The sequence below is a fragment of the Oncorhynchus gorbuscha genome, unplaced genomic scaffold (assembly GCF_021184085.1).
Source record: "Oncorhynchus gorbuscha isolate QuinsamMale2020 ecotype Even-year unplaced genomic scaffold, OgorEven_v1.0 Un_scaffold_1447, whole genome shotgun sequence".
NCBI lineage: Eukaryota > Metazoa > Chordata > Actinopteri > Salmoniformes > Salmonidae > Oncorhynchus > Oncorhynchus gorbuscha.
Window position 1 is genome coordinate 114,526 of NW_025746226.1, and position 22,228 is coordinate 136,753.

At 42.4% G+C, this 22,228-nt stretch overlaps 1 protein-coding gene across 2 annotated transcripts in view; it reads left to right on the forward strand.

The window, feature by feature from the left end:
• Positions 1-22,228, forward strand: part of LOC124022838 (transmembrane protein 65-like) — a 90,863-nt gene that overhangs the window by 61,281 nt on the left and 7,354 nt on the right. The window contains exons 6-8 of one of the 2 annotated variants that reach the window (XM_046337524.1): positions 1,090-1,132; positions 15,981-16,086; positions 18,591-18,687. In XM_046337524.1, coding sequence (XP_046193480.1) covers positions 1,090-1,132; positions 15,981-16,086; positions 18,591-18,687 — 246 coding nt within the window. Of the gene's footprint in view, positions 1-1,089; positions 1,133-15,980; positions 16,087-18,590; positions 19,001-22,228 lie in introns of those variants that run through there. The other variant, XM_046337523.1, reaches the window with a different exon arrangement.

Sequence of the window (22,228 nt, forward strand, 5' to 3'; positions counted from 1 at the left end):
CTTTGTTGGTTCTTAATCTTCAACACAGCAATTTTGTTATGGGACGTTCAGTGATTAGTTTGTGTGTTTTGATATTGAAATACATACATTGATGTGTTAACATGGCTATCTGTTAACATTAAACAGACCCCTTGTCCCTCGCAGCCTACATGAGTCCAGAACGACCCTGCGTTGCCATGACATTCAGATCAATGATTGGCTCAGACCGTCAGTCACAGTTAAAACACCATCAGTCCTGTGGGCCGTGATTCTGTCTGTCTCAGTCTCTGGACGGACGCAAGTGTAAATAAACTGTTTTCAGCATCGAACGAGCAGGAAGAGCAGATGAAATCCATTGACAAACCAGCTGGACGGTAATTCACATTTCTGTCTAATGACGAGTCAGAGACACAGCCTGCTGTCTAATGACGAGTCAGAGACACAGCCTGCTGTCTAATGACGAGTCAGAGACACAGCCTGCTGTCTAATGACGAGTCAGAGACACAGCCTGCTGTCTAATGACGAGTCAGAGACACAGCCTGCTGTCTAATGAGGAGTCAGAGACACAGCCTGCTGTCTAATGAGGAGTCAGAGACACAGCCTACTATCTAATGACGAGTCAGAGACACAGCTACCATCTAATGACGAGTCAGAGACACAGCTACCATCTAATGAGGAGTCAGAGACACAGCTACTGTCTAATGACGAGTCAGAGACACAGCTACCATCTAATGAGGAGTCAGAGACACAGCCTGCTGTCTAATGAGGAGTCAGAGACACAGCCTGCTGTCTAATGACGAGTCAGAGACACAGCTACTGTCTAATGACGAGTCAGAGACAGCCTGCTCCACTCCTGTCCGTTCCAGCACAGCCTCCCTCTTACAAAGCTCCCAGTCAGGTGTGAAAAGAGGGTTGGTCGGTTCGCACACCTTGTGTTGTTCCAGGAGCATAGGTAGAAATAACTCCATATACGACAACTCCCAACTCTACACTGTGTTTTGTGTTTCAATGGATCTCATTGGAGCATACAACGACCTTTAACCTCTTGATGTCATCAACCAGTCCTTCACCCTGGCAGAACCATGACCTCCCTCTCTTCTCTCTCTGCAGCTGCTGCCCTGGGGAACCTTGTGTCGGACCTGGCTGGACTCGGGTAAGAAAAGGCCGATCAAACCAATCGTCTGTTAGGGCTGATACAGTCCCTGGTGGAGTCCTGTTGTAGTCACACTGTGTTCAGTCCCTGGTGGAGTCCTGTTGTAGTCACACTGTGTTCAGTCCCTGGTGGAGTCCTGTTGTAGTCACACTGTGTACAGTCCCTGTTAGCATCCTATTGTAGTCGCCATATGAAAATTGCTACAGTCCCCTGTTAACATCCTATTGTAGCCGCTATAGGAAGATTGCTACAGTCCCTGTTAGCATCCTATTGTAGTCGCTATAGGAAGATTGCTACAGTCCCCTGTTAACATCCTATTGTAGTCGCTATAGGAAGATTGCTACAGTCCCTGTTAGCATCCTATTGTAGGCGCTATAGGAAGATTGCTACAGTCCCTGTTAGCATCCTATTGTAGGCGCTATAGGAAGATTGCTACAGTCCCTGTTAGCATCCTATTGTAGGCGCTATAGGAAGATTGCTACAGTCCCTGTTAGCATCCTATTGTAGGCGCTATAGGAAGATTGCTACAGTCCCTGTTAGCATCCTATTGTAGTCGCCATAGGAAGATTGCTACAGTCCCTGTTAGCATCCTATTGTAGTCGCCATAGGAAGATTGCTACAGTCCCCTGTTAACATCCTATTGTAGTCGCTGTAGGAAGATTGCTACAGTCCCTGTTAGCATCCTATTGTAGTCGCCATAGGAAGATTGCTACAGTCCCTGTTAGCATCCTATTGTAGTCGCTATAGGAAGATTGCTACAGTCCCTGTTAGCGTCCTATTGTAGCCGCTATAGGAAGATTGCTACAGTCCCTGTTAGCATCCTATTGTAGTCGCTATAGGAAGATTGCTACAGTCCCTGTTAGCATCCTATTGTAGTCGCTATAGGAAGATTGCTACAGTCCCTGATAGCATCCTATTGTAGTCCCTATAGGAAGATTGCCCCAGTCCCTTTTAGCATCCTATTGTAGCTGCTATAAGAAGATTGCTACAGTCCCTGTTAGTATCCTATTGTAGTCGCCATAGGAAGATTGCTACAGTCCCTGTTAGCATCCTATTGTAGTCGCCATAGGAAGATTGCTACAGTCCCTGTTAGCATCCTATTGTAGTCGCCATAGGAAGATTGCTACAGTCCCTGTTAGCATCCTATTGTAGTCGCCATAGGAAGATTGCTACAGTCCCTGTTAGCATCCTATTGTAGTCGCCATAGGAAGATTGCTACAGTCCCTGTTAGCATCCTTTTGTAGTCGCTATAGGAAGATTGCTACAGTCCCTGTTAGCATCCTATTGTAGCCGCTATAGGAAGATTGCTACAGTCCCTGTTAGCATCCTATTGTAGTCGCTATAGGAAGATTGCTACAGTCCCTGTTAGCATCCTATTGTAGTCGCTATAGGAAGATTGCTACAGTCCCTGTTAGCATCCTATTGTAGTCGCTATAGGAAGATTGCTACAGTCCCTGTTAGCATCCTATTGTAGTCGCCATAGGAAGATTGCTACAGTCCCTGTTAGCATCCTATTGTAGTTGCTATAGGAAGATTGCTACAGTCCCTGTTAGCATCCTATTGTAGTCGCTATAGGAAGATTGCTACAGTCCCTGTTAGCATCCTATTGTAGTCGCTATAGGAAGATTGCTACAGTCCCTGTTAGCATCCTATTGTAGTCGCTATAGGAAGATTGCTACAGTCCCTGTTAGCATCCTATTGTAGTCGCTATAGGAAGATTGCTACAGTCCCTGTTAGCATCCTATTGTAGTCGCCATAGGAAGATTGCTACAGTCCCTGTTAGCATCCTATTGTAGTCGCTATAGGAAGATTGCTACAGTCCCTGTTAGCATCCTATTGTAGCCGCTATAGGAAGATTGCTACAGTCCCTGTTAGCATCCTATTGTAGCCGCTATAGGAAGATTGCTACAGTCCCTTTTAGCATCCTATTGTAGCCGCCATAGGAAGATTGCTGAAACTGGAGAGAGGTTAATGATGTCCTCTAACCTGTCAGGATGAAACTGGAGAGAGGTTAATGATGTCCTCTAACCTGTCAGATTGAAACTGGAGAGAGGTTATTGATGTCCTCTAACCTGTCAGGATGAAACTGGAGAGAGGTTAATGATGTCCTCTATCCTGTCAGAATGAAACTGGAGAGAGGTTAATGATGTCCTCTAACCTGTCAGGATGAAACTGGAGAGAGGTTAATGATGCCCTCTAACCTGTCAGGATGAAACTGGAGAGAGGTTAATGATGTCCTCTAACCTGTCAGGATGAAACTGGAGAGAGGTTAATGATGTCCTCTAACCTGTCAGAATGAAACTGTAGAGAGGTTATTGATGTCCTCTAACCTGTCAGGATGAAACTGGAGAGAGGTTAATGATGTCCTCTAACCTTTCAGGATGAACCTGGAGAGAGATTAATGATGTCCTCTAACCTGTCAGGATGAAACTGGAGAGAGGTTAATGATGCCCTCTAACCTTTCAGGATGAACCTGGAGAGAGATTAATGATGTCCTCTAACCTTTCAGGATGAACCTGGAGAGAGATTAATGATGTCCTCTAACCTGTCAGGATGAAACTGGAGAGAGGTTAATGATGTCCTCTAACCTTTCAGGATGAACCTGGAGAGAGATTAATGATGTCCTCTAACCTGTCAGGATGAAACTGGAGAGAGGTTAATGATGCCCTCTAACCTGTCAGGATGAAACTGGAGAGAGGTTAATGATGTCCTCTAACCTTTCAGGATGAAACTGGAGAGAGGTTAATGATGCCCTCTAACCTGTCAGGATGAAACTGGAGAGAGGTTAATGATGTCCTCTAACCTGTCAGGATGAAACTGGAGAGAGGTTAATGATGTCCTCTAACCTGTCAGGATGAACCTGGAGAGAGGTTATTGATGTCCTCTAACCTGTCAGGATGAAACTGGAGAGAGGTTAATGATGTCCTCTATCCTGTCAGAATGAAACTGGAGAGAGGTTAATGATGTCCTCTAACCTGTCAGGATGAAACTGGAGAGAGGTTAATGATGCCCTCTAACCTGTCAGGATGAAACTGGAGAGAGGTTAATGATGTCCTCTAACCTGTCAGGATGAAACTGGAGAGAGGTTAATGATGTCCTCTAACCTGTCAGAATGAAACTGGAGAGAGGTTATTGATGTCCTCTAACCTGTCAGGATGAAACTGGAGAGAGGTTAATGATGTCCTCTAACCTTTCAGGATGAACCTGGAGAGAGATTAATGATGTCCTCTAACCTGTCAGGATGAAACTGGAGAGAGGTTAATGATGTCCTCTAACCTTTCAGGATGAACCTGGAGAGAGATTAATGATGTCCTCTAACCTGTCAGGATGAAACTGGAGAGAGGTTAATGATGCCCTCTAACCTTTCAGGATGAACCTGGAGAGAGATTAATGATGTCCTCTAACCTTTCAGGATGAACCTGGAGAGAGATTAATGATGTCCTCTAACCTGTCAGGATGAAACTGGAGAGAGGTTAATGATGTCCTCTAACCTTTCAGGATGAACCTGGAGAGAGATTAATGATGTCCTCTAACCTGTCAGGATGAAACTGGAGAGAGGTTAATGATGTCCTCTAACCTGTCAGGATGAAACTGGAGAGAGGTTAATGATGTCCTCTAACCTGTCAGGATGAACCTGGAGAGAGGTTATTGATGTCCTCTAACCTGTCAGGATGAAACTGGAGAGAGGTTAATAATGTCCTCTATCCTGTCAGAATGAAACTGGAGAGAGGTTAATGATGTCCTCTAACCTGTCAGGATGAAACTGGAGAGAGGTTAATGATGCCCTCTAACCTGTCAGGATGAAACTGGAGAGAGGTTAATGATGTCCTCTAACCTGTCAGGATGAAACTGGAGAGAGGTTAATGATGTCCTCTAACCTGTCAGAATGAAACTGGAGAGAGGTTATTGATGTCCTCTAACCTGTCAGGATGAAACTGGAGAGAGGTTAATGATGTCCTCTAACCTTTCAGGATGAACCTGGAGAGAGATTAATGATGTCCTCTAACCTGTCAGGATGAAACTGGAGAGAGGTTAATGATGCCCTCTAACCTTTCAGGATGAACCTGGAGAGAGATTAATGATGTCCTCTAACCTTTCAGGATGAACCTGGAGAGAGATTAATGATGTCCTCTAACCTGTCAGGATGAAACTGGAGAGAGGTTAATGATGTCCTCTAACCTTTCAGGATTAACCTGGAGAGAGATTAATGATGTCCTCTAACCTGTCAGGATGAAACTGGAGAGAGGTTAATGATGCCCTCTAACCTGTCAGGATGAACCTGGAGAGAGATTAATGATGTCCTCTAACCTGTCAGGATGAAACTGGAGAGAGGTTAATGATGTCCTCTAACCTGTCAGGATGAACCTGGAGAGAGATTAATGATGTCCTCTAACCTGTCAGGATGAAACTGGAGAGAGGTTAATGATGCCCTCTAACCTGTCAGGATGAAACTGGAGAGAGGTTAATGATGTCCTCTAACCTGTCAGGATGAAACTGGAGAGAGGTTAATGATGTCCTCTAACCTGTCAGGATGAACCTGGAGAGAGGTTATTGATGTCCTCTAACCTGTCAGGATGAACCTGGAGAGAGGTTAATGATGTCCTCTAACCTGTCAGGATGAACCTGGAGAGAGGTTATTGATGTCCTCTAACCTGTCAGGATGAACCTGGAGAGAGGTTAATGATGCCCTCTAACCTGTCAGGATGAAACTGGAGAGAGATTAATGATGTCCTCTAACCTGTCAGGATGAACCTGGAGAGAGGTTAAGAGAGCCCTGTAATTTCCATCATAGGTACACTTCAATTTGTAAGTCGCTCTGGATAAGAGCGTCTGCTAAATGACTTAAATGTAATGTTAAATGTAACTATGGCAGACAAAATTAGCAAAAAAATTCCAGAAAATCACATTGTAGGATTTTAAATTAATTTATTTGCAAATTATGGTGGAAAATAAGTATTTGCTCAATAACAAAAGTTTATCTCAATACTTTGTTATATACCCTTTGTTGGTGCTCCCTCTGCTGTTTCCTGAAGTCCACGATCATCTCCTTTGTTTTGTTGACGTTGAGTGTGAGGTTGTTTTCCTGACACATACTCTGAGTGCTCTCACCACTTCCCTATAGGCTGTCTTGTCGTTGTTGGTGATCAAGCCCACTAGTGTTGTGTCGTCTGCAAACTTGATGATCGAGTTGGAAGTGTGCATGGCCACGCAGTCATGGGTGAACAGGGAGTACAGGAGGGGGCTGAGCACGCACCCTTGTGGGATCAGTGGAGATGTTGTTTCCTACCTTCACCACCTGGGGGTGGCCCGTCAGGAAGTCCATAACCCGTCAGGAAGTCCAGGATCGCACAGGGCGAGGTTGAGACCCAGGGCCTCAAGCTTAATGCTGAACTTGAGTGTTCTATGTTGTCTTACATAGGTGTTCCTCTTGTCCAGATGGGATAGGGCAGTGCACAGTGTGATGGCGATTGCATCGTCTGAGGACCTATTGGGGCGGCATGCAAATTGCAGTGGGTCTAGGGTGATAGGTAAGTTGGAAGTGATATGATCCTTAATTAGCCTCTCAAAGCACTTCATGATGACAGATCTGAGTGCTACGGGGCGATAGTCATTCAGTTCAGTTACCTTTTCCTTCTTGGGTTCACGAACAATGGTGTTCCTCTTGAAGCATGTGGGGACAGCAGACTGGGATAGGGAGAAATTGAATATGTCCGTAAACCCACCAGCCAGCTGGTCTGTGCATGCTCTGAGGACGCGGCTAGGCATGCCGTCTGGGCCGGCAGCCTTGCGAGGGTTAACACGCTTAAATGTCTTACTCACGTCGGCCATGGAGTAGGAGGTGGGGGGGTGCAGTCCTTGGTAGCGGGCCGCGGTGGTGGCACTGTATTATCCTCAAAGCAGGCAAAGAAGGTGTTTAGTTTGTCTGGAAGAGTGACGTCGGTGTCCGTGACGTGGCTGTTTTTTTTTTTGTAGTTCTTGATTGCCTGTAGACCCTGCCACATACGTCTCGTGTCTGAGCCGTTGAACTGCGACTCCACCTTGTCCCTATACTGACGTTTCACTTGTTTGATTGCCTTGCAGAGGGTATACCTACACTGTTTGTATTCAGCCATGTTCCTGGTTGTCTCTCCATGGTTAAATGCGGTGGTTCACGTTTTCAGTTTTGCGCTAATGGCGCCATCTATCCACACCTTCTGGTTAGGGTACGTTGTAATAGTAACAGTGGGAGCAACATCTCCTATGCACTTCCTGATTGTCAATGTCTCTGTGCGAGAACACAAAGAAAACAGATCTGGGACCAGTCTACAACTGACCTGGGACCAGGCTAGAGCAGATCTGGGTCCAGGCTACAACAGATCTGGGACCAGTTTACAACAGATCTGGGACCAGTCTACAACAGATCTGGGTCCAGGCTACAACAGACCGGGGACCAGGCTAGAACAGACCTGGGACCAGGCTAGAACAGACCTGGGACCAGTCTACAACAGACCTGGGACCAGTTTACAACAGATCTGGGACCAGTCTACAACAGATCTGGGACCAGTCTACAACAGATCTGGATCCAGTCTACAACAGACTGGGGACCAGTCTACAACAGACCTGGGACCAGTCTAGAGCTAAGCGAACTGTAACTAAATGTTTCCTATTGGCCCTGTTGTCAGCATTATGGTGAATTTTAGAATAAAGTATTTGTTTTGTATTCTCTGCAGTCCTTTTTCTATGACTGGTGACAGAGAGGATTGTAGATGTCTGCTTGTAGATGTGTGATTTCCCAGATGTTGTGTCATCTGCTGCTGTCTCTTTCTGAACGTCTGTAATTTGATGTATGAGTCATTTAACAGCAGTCAGCTGCTGTGGCCGTGGCTCCAGTCTCTGCTCTGTTAGCTTGATTTGACCTGGGGCTCCAGTCTCTGCTCTGTTAGCTTGATTTGACCTGGGGCTCCAGCCTCTCCTCTGTTAGCTTGGTTTGACCTGGGGCTCCAGTCTCTGCTCTGTTAGCTTGATTTGACCTGGGGCTCCAGCCTCTCCTCTGTTAGCTTGGTTTGACCTGGGGCTCCAGTCTCTGCTCTGTTAGCTTGGTTTGACCTGGGGCTCCAGCCTCTCCTCTGTGAGCTTGGTTTGACCTGGGGCTCCAGCCTCTCCTCTGTTAGCTTGGTTTGACCTGGGGCTCCAGCCTCTCCTCTGTGAGCTTGGTTTGACCTGGGGCTCCAGTCTCTCCTCTGTTAGCTTGGTTTGACCTGGGGCTCCAGCCTCTCGTCTGTTAGCTTGGTTTGACCTGGGGCTCCAGTCTCTCGTCTGTTAGCTTGGTTTGACCTGGGGCTCCAGCCTCTCGTCTGTTATCTTGGTTTGACCTGGGGCTCCAGCCTCTCCTCTGTGAGCTTGGTTTGACCTGGGGCTCCAGCCTCTCCTCTGTGAGCTTGGTTTGACCTGGGGCTCCAGCCTCTCCTCTGTGAGCTTGGTTTGACCTGGGGCTCCACAGCCTCTCCTCTGTTAGCTTGGTTTGACCTGGGGCTCCAGCCTCTCCTCTGTTAGCTTGGTTTGACCTGGGGCTACAGCCTCTCGTCTGTTAGCTTGGTTTGACCTGGGGCTCCAGTCTCTCCTCTGTGAGCTTGGTTTGACCTGGGGCTCCAGCCTCTCCTCTGTGAGCTTGGTTTGACCTGGGGCTCCAGCCTCTCCTCTGTGAGCTTGGCTTGCCTGGGGCTCCACAGCCTCTCCTCTATTAGCTTGGTTTGACATGGGGCTCCAGCCTCTCTTCTTTTAGCTTGGTTTGCACACTATGAACACATCTCATCAATCAGTGAAATGTTTAAAGTTACCCTCAGGTACCTTTCAGTACATTTCGTCATTTTTAGGCAGGCCTTGGTTTACTGTATGTTTCTACTGTTCTGGATGTTGACACGTTTGAAGACGTTGAACAGTAGAATATGAAGAGGTCACTCTGACTTACAGCTTGGCCTCATTATCCCCAGTGTTTATCCAGGTAACACCTACTCAGCTCTGCCCTCTACTGGCATGGAGGTTAACACACGCAGGCCATGGGAAACTACGGTCCTGATTGGTGTCACACTTTGTTCCAGCTAACACACCTGACTCCAATAATCAACTCATTCTGATCTTCAGTTTAGAATGTAATTAGTTTAAATCAGTTGTGTTTGCTTGGACCAATCAGGTCCCCGGGAACTGGAGTTGCCCAGGCCTGCGGACTAGAGCACCATTCCCTGTTATAGCAGTATCTGTCCCAACACACTAGAGCATCATTCCCTGTTATAGCAGTATCTGTCCCAACACACTAGAGCATCATTCCCTGTTATAGCAGTATCTGTCCCAACACACTAGAGCATCATTCCCTGTTATAGCAGTATCTGTCCCAACACACTAGAGCATCATTCCCTGTTATAGCAGTATCTGTCCCAACACACTAGAGCACATATGTCAGAGTCAAGGCCCGCGGGCCACATCCGGCCCGCGAGAAGGTTTTTTACGGCCCCTGGGATGATCTTGATTTATTATTAGAACCGGCCCGCAGACCGCAGCAAGCCGGCAGCCCGCAGATCTTTTACACGCACCAATACTACATTTCCCACAATGCAACGGTGACGCACCGAGCAGTAGGCTGCTTCATTTCAATATTTATTGGCACAGCAGTTGTCAGCATCACAGTAAAATTAACTTTCAGATACCCATCAAAAATGGCAAAACGGAAGGTGGACACTGAGAACCGGGGTTTCAAACAAGGTGGGAGTCGGAGTATTTGTTCACGGAGGTAGCTGGAAAACCTGTGTGTCTTCTGTGTGGAGAAAGTGTGGCGGTACTGAAAGAGTATAATCTGAGACGACATTATGAAACGAAACACGCGGACAAAAACAAGAATATGGACATGGAACAAAGGCTACAAAAGGCAGAGGAATTAAACGAGGCCTCAAATCTCGACAGGCTCTGTTCAAAAAAGCCAAATCACAAGGCCAGGCTGCTGTCAAGGCCAGTTTTATTTTGGCAGAAGAGATCGCTAAATCAGCCCGGCCATTTACGGAGGGGATTTCATCAAAAACTGCATGATTAAAGTTTGTGACGAAGTTTGCCCAGAAAAAGGCAACTCTTTTTAAATGTGAGTCTGAGCAGAAACACCATTGCCGAAGAGTAGACCAGTTGTCCATCAATCTAAAGAGCAGCTTGTGAAAAAGGAAAAGATTTCATTGCATATTCCTTGGCTGTGGATGAGAGCACCGACATTTCTGACATTGCCCAGTTGTCAATTTTCATCCGCGGAGTGGACTCCAGCCTAAGCGTGACAGAGGAGTTTTGGCTTTACGTCCTATGCATGGCACAACTACGGGGCATGATTTGTATGAAGAGGTGTCAAGATGTGTAAATGAGATGGAGCTGCCTTGGGAAAAACTTGTGGGTTTGACAACCGACGGAGCACCTGCGATGTGTGGACACAGGAGCGGACTGGTGGAAAAGATACGGGAAAAGATGCAAGAGGAAAACGCGACAGGTGAGCTGACAGCTTATCATTGTATCATACACCAGGAAGCGTTGTGCGGTAAAGCCTTGAAAATGGAGCATGTAATGAGCATCATCACGCGCACAGTTAACTTTATCAGAGCCAAGGTTTGAATCACCGCCAGTTCAAGGCATTTCTGACGGAGTTAGAAACGGAGCATGGTGATTTGCCTTATCACACAGAGGTGCGATGGCTAAGCCAGGGAAAGGTGCTTCAAAGATGTTTCGAGCTTCGTGAGGAGATTTGTCTGTTCTTGGACAGCAAAGGGAAAGACACAACACAACTCCGAGACGAAATGTTTCTGTGTGAAATGGCTTTTCTGTGTGACATTACGAGTCATCTGAATGCAATGAACTTGCAGCTGCAGGGTCGGTATCGTGTCATCTCTGATATGTACAGTACAGTGAAGGCATTTAAAACCAAACTGACTCTGTGGGAGACGCAGATGCGGAAAGAAAATTTGAGCCACTTTCCCAGCTGCCAGACCATGAAAGAGAAGCTCTCTACCAGTGCGTTCCCGAGCGCACAGTTGGCTGATAAAATAGGTATGCTTGCCGCTGACTTTCGACGCCGATTTGCTGACTTTGAAGCACAAAAAAGCAGGTTGGAACTGCTCGGTAACCCATTTGCTGTTGACGTGGAAAGCTCACCACCAAACCTCCAAATGGAGTTGATTGACCTCCAATGCAATGATGCACTGAGGGCAAAATATGCGGCAGTGGGTGCTGCGGAGTTCGCCCGTTCCTCCCCGACACAATGCCCCAGCTGCGCATCCAGGCTGCTCAAACGTTGTCTATGTTTGGCAGCACATACCTGTGTGAACAACTGTTTTCTTTGATGAACTTGAACAAAACATCACACAGAAGTCGACTTACTGCTGAACACCTCCACTCAATTCTGAGGATTTCCTCAGCTCAGAGCCTTACCCCGAACATTGATGAACTTATGGAAAAGATGGGACACCACCAAGTATCACCCTCAACCTCAAACAAGTGAACATTACTGTGCAATCACATATTTAGAGTTTTTACTCAGTTCAAGATTAAAAGTTAAAGTTTAATATTTGTTTTCACTGCATGTTACTTCTCCTTAAACAAAGTGTTGTTTTTGATTAATAGATTTTTGCACTTTATTTTATTGTATTTCAATCCAATTATATTTTAAAAATATTTCAGTTGAGTGGATGATAGAAAATTGCTATTATTGTTTTTTTCTTTGAAGTAAATTTAGCCCACTTTTGCTAAAATAGAAAATATAGGCTACTGATGGTGCCTTGAATACCGGTTTCTTTCATTTAATGTTCATGTTATGGGGATTTTTATATAAAGGAAATTTGTCTTTTGTGTCTGTTGAAAATTAAAGATTACTGACAGAGCCATAAGAAAATATTGCTTTATTTATCTGATCATATTGGAATATATTTGTTAGGTTTTCAGTAGGTTCAATTAGGTTCACTAGACTATATGCGTCATTTAAAAAAATTTCAATGAACATTCGAACAGTCCGGCCCTCGGCTTGTAGCTAAATTTTTTATTTGGCCCTCCGTCCATTTGACTTTGACACCCCTGCACTAGAGCATCATTCCCTGATGGATAGGGACTCTGTTGTCATAGCTTCAGGGGGGGAGATGGACAGGGACTCTGTTGTCATAGCTTCAGGGGGGGAGATGGACAGGGACTCTGTTGTCATAGCTTCAGGGGGAGATGGACAGGGACTCTGTTGTCATAGCTTCAGGGGGGAGATGGTCAGGGACTCTGTTGTCATAGCTTCAGGGGAAGATGGACAGGGACTCCGTTGTCATAGCTTCAGGGGGAAGATGGACAGGGACTCTGTTGTCATAGCTTCAGGGGGAGATGGACAGGGACTCTGTTGTCATAGCTTCAGGGGAGATGGACAGGGACTCCGTTGTCATAGCTTCAGGGGAGATGGACAGGGACTCTGTTGTCATAGCTTCAGGGGGAGATGGACAGGGACTCCGTTGTCATAGCTTCAGGGGGGAGATGGACAGGGACTCTGTTGTCATAGCTTCAGGGGGAGATGGACAGGGACTCTGTTGTCATAGCTTCAGGGGGAGATGGACAGGGACTCTGTTGTCATAGCTTCAGGGGGAGATGGACAGGGACTCTGATGTCATAGCTTCAGGGGGAGATGGACAGGGACTCTGTTGTCATAGCTTCAGGGGAGATGGACAGGGACTCTGTTGTCATAGCTTCAGGGGGAGATGGACAGGGACTCTGTTGTCATAGCTTCAGGGGAGATGGACAGGGACTCTGTTGTCATAGCTTCAGGGGGAGATGGACAGGGACTCTGTTGTCATAGCTTCAGGGGGGAGATGGACAGGGACTCTGTTGTCATAGCTTCAGGGGGAGATGGACAGGGACTCTGTTGTCATAGCTTCAGGGGGGGAGATGGACAGGGACTCTGTTGTCATAGCTTCAGGGGGGGAGATGGACAGGGACTCTGATGTCATAGCTTCAGGGGGAGATGGACAGGGACTCTGTTGTCATAGCTTCAGGGGGAGATGGACAGGGACTCTGTTGTCATAGCTTCAGGGGGAGATGGACAGGGACTCTGTTGTCATAGCTTCAGGGGGAGATGGACAGGGACTCTGTTGTCATAGCTTCAGGGGGAGATGGACAGGGACTCTGTTGTCATAGCTTCAGGGGGAGATGGACAGGGACTCTGATGTCATAGCTTCAGGGGAGATGGACAGGGACTCTGTTGTCATAGCTTCAGGGGAGATGGACAGGAACTCTGATGTCATAGCTTCAGGGGGAGATGGACAGGGACTCTGTTGTCATAGCTTCAGGGGGAGATGGACAGGGACTCTGATGTCATAGCTTCAGGGAGAAGCTCATTCCACCATTGGAGGGCCAGGACCAAGAAGGGCTGGTGTTGAATAACAGCATGTATTTTGATTAATGATGATTTAAAACATTTTTTCCCCATTTTTTTTATGATTCTATGCACAGACGTCTGTGCCAGAAGGTTTTCTGCTGTGCATATTTACTGGTTGAATTGAACATTTATGTTAATTTCGTATTACCATAGTATATCACTCCAGCCATGAATGGAATCTTTCCTCTGGTGATCCCTTAACGCTCAGGACCTGTATTCATAAATCCCAGAGTGCTGATCTAGGATCAGTTTCTTTTAGCTCATAAAGAAGGGTGCAGCTGAACCTGAACCAGAACTCTTATTCTGAGATCTTTGTTGAATCAAATCTAGTTTATTGGTCACACGCCCAGTTTTTCACAGCAGGTGTAATAGAGACAGTGTAATGCTTTACCTGCCTCTGTTCCTCAACCATACAGAATAATGTTAAATAGAAAAGTTCATCCATAGAGAATCAGTAGATGAATAATAAAAAAGTAAAGAGCACAACAATTGGACCCAATATGGGCCCAGGACCATAGTTTGAGAGCTGTCTATAACGTGGTTCTCCCGTGGGCAGATTCTGCGTGTTGACAGAGGGAATCTTTCAGGACTGAATGTGATGCGTGAGAGCTGAGCAGCGTCAGTTCTGGGTTTTTTTTGGGGGGGGGGGGTTTCTTTCATCACTGGTTATTTGGACGTATCAGAAACTGGGAGAAGGCGGTGCTTAAAACTTCTTCGCCTCGTGTTAGAGACTTTGTTTTTTTCCGGAACTCTCCATTTCTAACACGTACAGTATGAACACAGAAGTTAATCGTGCAGCTGATCATATTACTTCTGGTTTTACGTCAACAGAGATAGTACAGAGATAGTACAGAGATAATACAGAGATAGTGCAGAGATAGTGCAGAGATAGTACAGAGATAATACAGAGATAGTACAGAGATAGTACAGAGATAATACAGAGATAATACAGAGATAATACAGAGATAGTACAGAGATAATACAGAGATAGTAATACAGAGATAATACAGAGATAGTACAGAGATAGTGCAGAGATAGTACAGAGATAATACAGAGATAGTACAGAGATAATACAGAGATAGTACAGAGATAATACAGAGATAGTACAGAGATAGTACAGAGATAATACAGAGATAATACAGAGATAATACAGAGATAATACAGAGATAGTACAGAGATAATACAGAGATAGTACAGAGATAGTACAGAGATAATACAGAGATAGTACAGAGATAGTACAGAGATAGTACAGAGATAGTGCAGAGATAATACAGAGATAGTACAGAGATAGTACAGAGATAATACAGAGATAGTACAGAGATAATGCAGCGATAATACAGAGATAGTACAGAGATAATACAGAGATAATACAGAGATAGTACAGAGATAGTACAGAGATAGTGCAGAGATAATACAGAGATAATACAGAGATAGTACAGAGATAATACAGAGATAGTACAGAGATAATACAGAGATAATACAGAGATAGTACAGAGATAATACAGAGATAATACAGAGATAGTACAGAGATAATACAGAGATAGTACAGAGATAATACAGAGATAATACAGAGATAGTACAGAGATAATACAGAGATAATACAGAGATAGTACAGAGATAATACAGAGATAGTACAGAGATAGTACAGAGATAGTACAGAGATAGTACAGAGATAATACAGAGATAATACAGAGATAGTACAGAGATAGTGCAGAGATAATACAGAGATAGTGCAGAGATAATACAGAGATAGTACAGAGATAGTACAGAGATAATACAGAGATAGTACAGAGATAATGCAGAGATAATACAGAGATAATACAGAGATAGTACAGAGATAGTACAGAGATAGTGCAGAGATAATACAGAGATAGTACAGAGATAGTGCAGAGATAATACAGAGATAATACAGAGATAGTACAGAGATAGTACAGAGATAATACAGCGATAGTACAGAGATAGTACAGAGATAATACAGCGATAGTACAGAGATAATACAGAGATAGTACAGAGATAATACAGAGATAGTACAGAGATAGTACAGAGATAGTACAGAGATAATACAGAGATAATACATTGATGTACGTAACCAAACCTTTTTCAAGTGTGTTAAGGTATGTAACCATGGTATTTTCTAGTGTGTTAAGGTATGTAATCATGGTATTTCCTAGTGTGTTAAGGTGTGTAACCATGGTATTTTCTAGTGTGTTAAGGTATGTAATCATGGTATTTTCTAGTGTGTTAAGGTATGTAACCATGGTATTTTCTAGTGTGTTAAGGTATGTAACCATGGTATTTTCTAGTGTGTTAAGGTGTGTAACCATGGTATTTTCTAGTGTGTTAAGGTGTGTAACCATGGTATTTTCTAGTGTGTTAAGGTATGTATGTAACCATGGTATTTTCTAGCGTGTTAAGGTATGTAACCATGGTATTTTCCTGTGTTAGCCTTGCAGGTTACGTGGAAGCCCTGGCCTGTCGTTGTGGGTTGGTGGGCCCTGATCTGAACCCCAAACAGGCTGACATGTGGCAGACCAGAGTTAGCACCCACAGTGTGAGTCTCTGTCGTATCTCTGAGAGGACGTACACACTGTCTCTGTCTCTCTGTCTCTCTGTCTCTCTGTCTCTCTGTCTCTCTCTCTCTCTCTCTCTCTCTCTCTCTCTCTCTCTCTCTCCCTCCCCTCCCCCTCCCTCTCCCTCTCCCCCTCCCTCTCTGTCCCTGTCTCTCTGTCCCTGTCCATGTCTCTCTCTCTCTCTCTCTCTCTCACTCTCTCTCTGTCAGTCCTCTCTGTGTTGCTTACATAGTGGATCTGGTTGAATAGAGCACTAAATCAGTCAAAATATGTCCTACAGAATATGTCCTACAGAATATGCTTTTGGTTGTGCAGCCATTTCACTGAAGACAGTATTGTTTTGTGAATCTAGCAGTCAGGCTAATAAAAAATAAACATTCCTTCACAGAGTTTATTGGCCAAGAGTTGTGTGTAGGTTACGTACTGGTAGCTGGTATAGTATTAGTATTAGTATAGTATTAGTATTAGTGTTAGTATTCGTATTAGTATTAGTATAGTATTAGTGTTAGTATTAGTATTAGTATAGTATTAGTGCTAGTATTAGTATTAGTATAGTATTAGTGTTAGTATTCGTATTAGTATAGTATTAGTGTTAGTATTCGTATTAGTATAGTATTAGTATTAGTGTTAGTGTTGGTATTAGTGTTAGTATTAGTATTAGTATAAGTATAGTGTTAGTATCAGTGTTAGTATTAGTATTAGTGCTAGTATTAGTATTAGTGTCAGTATTAGTGTTAGTATTAGTGTTAGTATTAGTAACAGTATAGTATTAGTATTAGTGCTAGTATTAGTATATTATTAGCGGTAGTATTAGTGTTAGTATTAGTAGTAGTATTAGTGTTAGTATTAGTATTAGTGCTAGTATTAGTACAGTATTAGTATTAGTATAGTGTTAGTGTTAGTATTAGTATATTATTAGTATTAGTGTTAGTATTAGTATTAGCACTAGTGTTAGTATTAGTATAGTATTAGTATTGGTGTTAGTATCAGTGTTAGTATTAGTAGTAGTATAGTATTAGTGTTAGTATTAGTATAGTATTAGTGTTAGTATTAGCATTAGCACTGGTGTTAGTATTAGTATAGTATTAGTATTAGTATAGTATTAGTGTTAGTATTAGTGTTAGCATTAGTGTAAGTATTAGTGGTAGTATTAGTACTAGTGTTAGTATTAGTATAGTATTTGTGTTAGTATTAGTAGTAGCACTAGTGTTAGTATTAGTATAGTATTAGTATAGTATTAGTGTTAGTACTAGTATTAGTACTAGTATTAGTATAGTATTAGAATTAGTATAGTATCAGTATTAGTACTAGTATAGTACTAGTGTTAGTATTAGTATAGTATTAGTGTTAGTATTAGTATAGTATTGGTGCTAGTATTAGTAGTAGTATTAGTAGTAGTATAGTATTAGTAAAGTATTAGTATAGTATCAGTGTTAGTATTAGTATTAGTGTTAGTATTAGTATAGTATTAGTGTTAGTATTCGTGTTAGTATTAGTACTAGTATAATATTAGTGTTAGTATTAGTATTAGTACTAGTATAGTATTAGTATTGTATTAGTATAGTATTAGTGTTAGTATTAGTATAGTATTAGTATAGTATTAGTATAGCATTAGTATGGTATTAGTGTTAGTATTAGTATAGTATTAGTGTTAGTATTAGTATAGTATTAGTATAGTATTAGTATAGTATTAGTATTAGTGTTAGTGTTAGTATTAGTATTAGTATAGTGTTAGTATTCGTATCAGTGTTAGTATTAGTATTAGTATAGTATTAGTATTAGTATAGTATTAGTATTAGTGTTGGTATTAGTATCAGTGTAGTATTAGTATTAGTATAGTATTAGTATAGTATTAGTATTAGTGTTAGTATTTGTATAGTATTAGTATTAGTATAGTATTAATATAGTATTAGTAGAGTATTAGTATTAGTATAGTATTAGTATAGTGTCAGTATTAGTATTAGTATAGTATTAGTAGAGTATTAGTATGGTGTTAGTATTAGTATCGTATTAGTATAGTATTAGTATCGTATTAGTATTAGTATTGTATTAGTATTAGTATAGTATTAGTATAGTATTAGTATCGTATTAGTATTAGTATTAGTATAGTATTAGTATAGTATTAGTATAGTATTAGTATAGTATTAGTATCGTATTAGTATTAGTATAGTATTAGTATCGTATTAGTATAGTATTAGTATAGTATTAGTATAGTATTAGTATTAGTATTAGTATAGTATTAGTATCGTATTAGTATTAGTATAGTATTAGTATTAGTATAGTATTAGTATTAGTATAGTATTAGTATCGTATTAGTATTAGTATAGTATTAGTATTAGTACTAGGCATCAGAGTAGTAATGGAACGTTGTTTTGTTTTGTCTTCAGGGTAAAGCCATCAGAGTAGTAATGGAACGTTGTTTTGTTTCGTCTTCAGGGTAAAGCCATCGGAGTAGTAATGGAACGTTGTTTTGTTTTGTCTTCAGGGTAAAGCCATCGGAGTTGCCATCGGCTGCATCTTAGGGATGTTCCCGCTACTCTTCTTCAAAGATGAGACGAAGAAGAAAGCAGTGGAAAGGGAGGGTAAAGATGGATCACTGACCTCCATCTCCACTGACAGCAGCAGCAGCAGCAATTGAGACAACTTGACAGAAAGACTTACCTTCTCGGGAAGAGAGAGAGAGAGAGAACTGGACTACCGCTACTTCACAACCCAAACTACTGCATAATGAATAACCTCAATCAAGCGTGACTACTGATGTCAATGTCTTAAATAGTTCCTACTGCAACGTTCAAACAGCAGTATGAAGAAAAACAACAACGGATGGATTTCTGGTGGACTCACTACACTCAATACACTCAATACAGTTCAATACACTCAATACACTCAATACACTCAATACACTCACTACACTCAATACACTCAATACACTCAATACACTCAATACAGTTCAATACACTCAATACACTCAATACACTCAATACACTCAATACACTCAATACAGTTCAATACACTCAATACAGTTCAATACACTCAATACAGTTCAATACACTCAATACACTCAATACATACACTCAATACACTCAATACAGTTCAATACACTCAATACAGTTCAATACACTCAATACACTCAATACACTCAATACACTCAATACAGTTCAATACACTCAATACAGTTCAATACACTCAATACAGTTCAATACACTCAATACAGTCAATACAGTTCAATACACTCAATACAGTTCAATACACTCAATACACTCAATACTCAATACTCAATACAGTCAATACAGTTCAATACACTCAATACAGTTCAATACACTCAATACAGTTCAATTCAATACACTCAATACACTCAATACACTCAATACAGTTCAATACACACTCAATACACTCAATACACTCAATACACTCAATACAGTTCAATACACTCAATACAGTTCAATACACAATACTCAATACACTCAATACAGTTCAATACACTCAATACACTCAATACAGTTCAATACACTCAATACAGTTCAATACACTCACTACACTCAATACAGTTCAATACACTCAATACACTCAATACACTCAATACACTCAATACACTCAATACAGTTCAATTCAGTTCAATTGAACTTTAATATCTCTCAACGGGGGGGGGGATATTCCTGCAACATCTGGTGTAAGTAATCAACATGCTGTGTGGCTGTTGTCTCTTTAGATTAAAGGACCGTGTGAGAAGAGGACAAGGCCAGCTGCTACAGCTAGATAACACATTTACAGAAACTATTCAGTCTTCAGTTAGTGGACTGAGGTTGGACCTTCCCTACTGGATTTCATTTGGGCGGCAGGTAGCCTAGTGGTTAGAGTGTAGAGGCGGCAGGTAGTCTAGTGGTTAGAGTGTAGAGGCGGCAGGTAGTCTAGTGGTTAGAGTGTAGAGGCGGCAGGTAGTCTAGTGGTTAGAGTGTAGGACTAATAACCAAAAGGTTGCAAGATCAAATCCCCCGAGCTGACAAGGTATAAATCTGTCGTTCTGCCCCTGAACAAGGCAGTTCAACCCCACTGTTCCTAGGCCGTCATTGAAAATAAGAATTTTTTCTTAACTGCCTTGCCTGGTTAAATAAAAAATAAATACAATTCCACCTTACTTTCCACGAGAGCTGCACTACAGAGCTGAAACATGACACGCTTCTTCTAGCAGCTACTTCTAACGCTGACTTCAAGTCACCCACAAATCATTCTGTGGTGTTTGAGAGTTTCCATCTCTTTGTTTTGGAGGGCGTGGTGTTTGAGAGTATCCATCTCTTTGTTTTGGAGGATTTAGTGTTTGAGAGTTTCCATCTCTTTGTTTTGGAGGATTTGGTGTTTGAGAGTATCCATCCCTTTGTTTTGGAGGATTTAGTGTTTGAGAGTATCCATCTCTTTGTTTTGGAGGGCGTGGTGTTTGAGAGTATCCATCTCTTTGTTTTGGAGGATGTGGTGTTTGAGAGTATCCATCTCTTTGTTTTGGAGGATGTGGTGTTTGAGAGTATCCATCTCTTTGTTTTGGAGGATTTAGTGTTTGAGTTTGAGAGTATCCATCTCTTTGTTTTGGAGGATTTAGTGTTTGAGAGTATCCATCTCTTTGTTTTGGAGGATTTAGTGTTTGAGAGTATCCATCTCTTTGTTTTGGAGGATTTAGTGTTTGAGAGTATCCATCTCTTTGTTTTGGAGGGCGTGGTGTTTGAGAGTATCCATCTCTTTGTTTTGGAGGATGTGGTGTTTGAGAGTATCCATCTCTTTGTTTTGGAGGATGTGGTGTTTGAGAGTATCCATCTCTTTGTTTTGGAGGATTTAGTGTTTGAGTTTGAGAGTATCCATCTCTTTGTTTTGGAGGATTTATTGTTTGAGAGTATCCATCTCTTTGTTTTGGAGGATTTATTGTTTGAGTTTGAGAGTTTCCATCTCTTTGTTTTGGAGGATTTAGTGTTTGAGTTTGAGAGTTTCCATCTCTTTGTTTTGGAGGATTTATTGTTTGAGAGTATCCATCTCTTTGTTTTGGAGGATTTATTGTTTGAGAGTATCCATCGCTTTGTTTTGGAGGATGTGGTGTTTGAGAGTTTCCATCTCTTTGTTTTGGAGGATTTAGTGTTTGAGAGTATCCATCTCTTTGTTTTGGAGGATTTGGTGTTTGAGAGTATCCATCTCTTTGTTTTGGAGGATTTGGTGTTTGAGAGTTTCCATCTCTTTGTTTTGGAGGATTTAGTGTTTGAGAGTTTCCATCTCTTTGTTTTGGAGGATTTGGTGTTTGAGAGTTTCCATCTCTTTGTTTTGGAGGATTTAGTGTTTGAGAGTATCCATCTCTTTGTTTTGGAGGATTTGGTGTTTGAGAGTATCCATCTCTTTGTTTTGGAGGATGTGGTGTTTGAGTTTGAGAGTATCCATCTCTTTGTTTTGGAGGATTTAGTGTTTGAGAGTATCCATCTCTTTGTTTTGGAGGATTTAGTGTTTGAGTTTGAGAGTATCCATCTCTTCGTTTTGGAGGATTTGGTGTTTGAGAGTTTCCATCTCTTTGTTTTGGAGGATTTAGTGTTTGAGAGTTTCCATCTCTTTGTTTTGGAGGATTTAGTGTTTGAGTTTGAGAGTTTCCATCTCTTTGTTTTGGAGGATTTAGTGTTTGAGAGTATCCATCTCTTTGTTTTGGAGGATTTGGTGTTTGAGTTTGAGATGAGGAATTTGAGTAACTCTAGGGAGCCTGTGTAACTTGGGAGAGATTTATATTACTTGTCACTTGTAGATGTTTTGGGACAGTGTACCCCCCAGAGACCCCGTCTTCACTCAGTCAATGAGACCAGATTTGGAAGTCCCATGAGACTAGGGTTGTATGGATACCAGGGGTAAGGGGACCTAGACAACCAGGTGAGGGAGTTCCTAACTAACCAATGAAGACCTAGACAACCAGGTGAGGAGGGGAGTTCCTAACTAACCAATGAAGACCTAGACAACCAGGTGAGGAGGGGTGTTCCTAACTAACCAATGAAGACCTAGACAACCAGGTGAGGAGGGGAGTTCCTAACTAACCAATGAAGACCTAGACAACCAGGTGAGGAGGGAGTTCCTAACTAATCAGTGAAGACCTAGACAACCAGGTGAGGA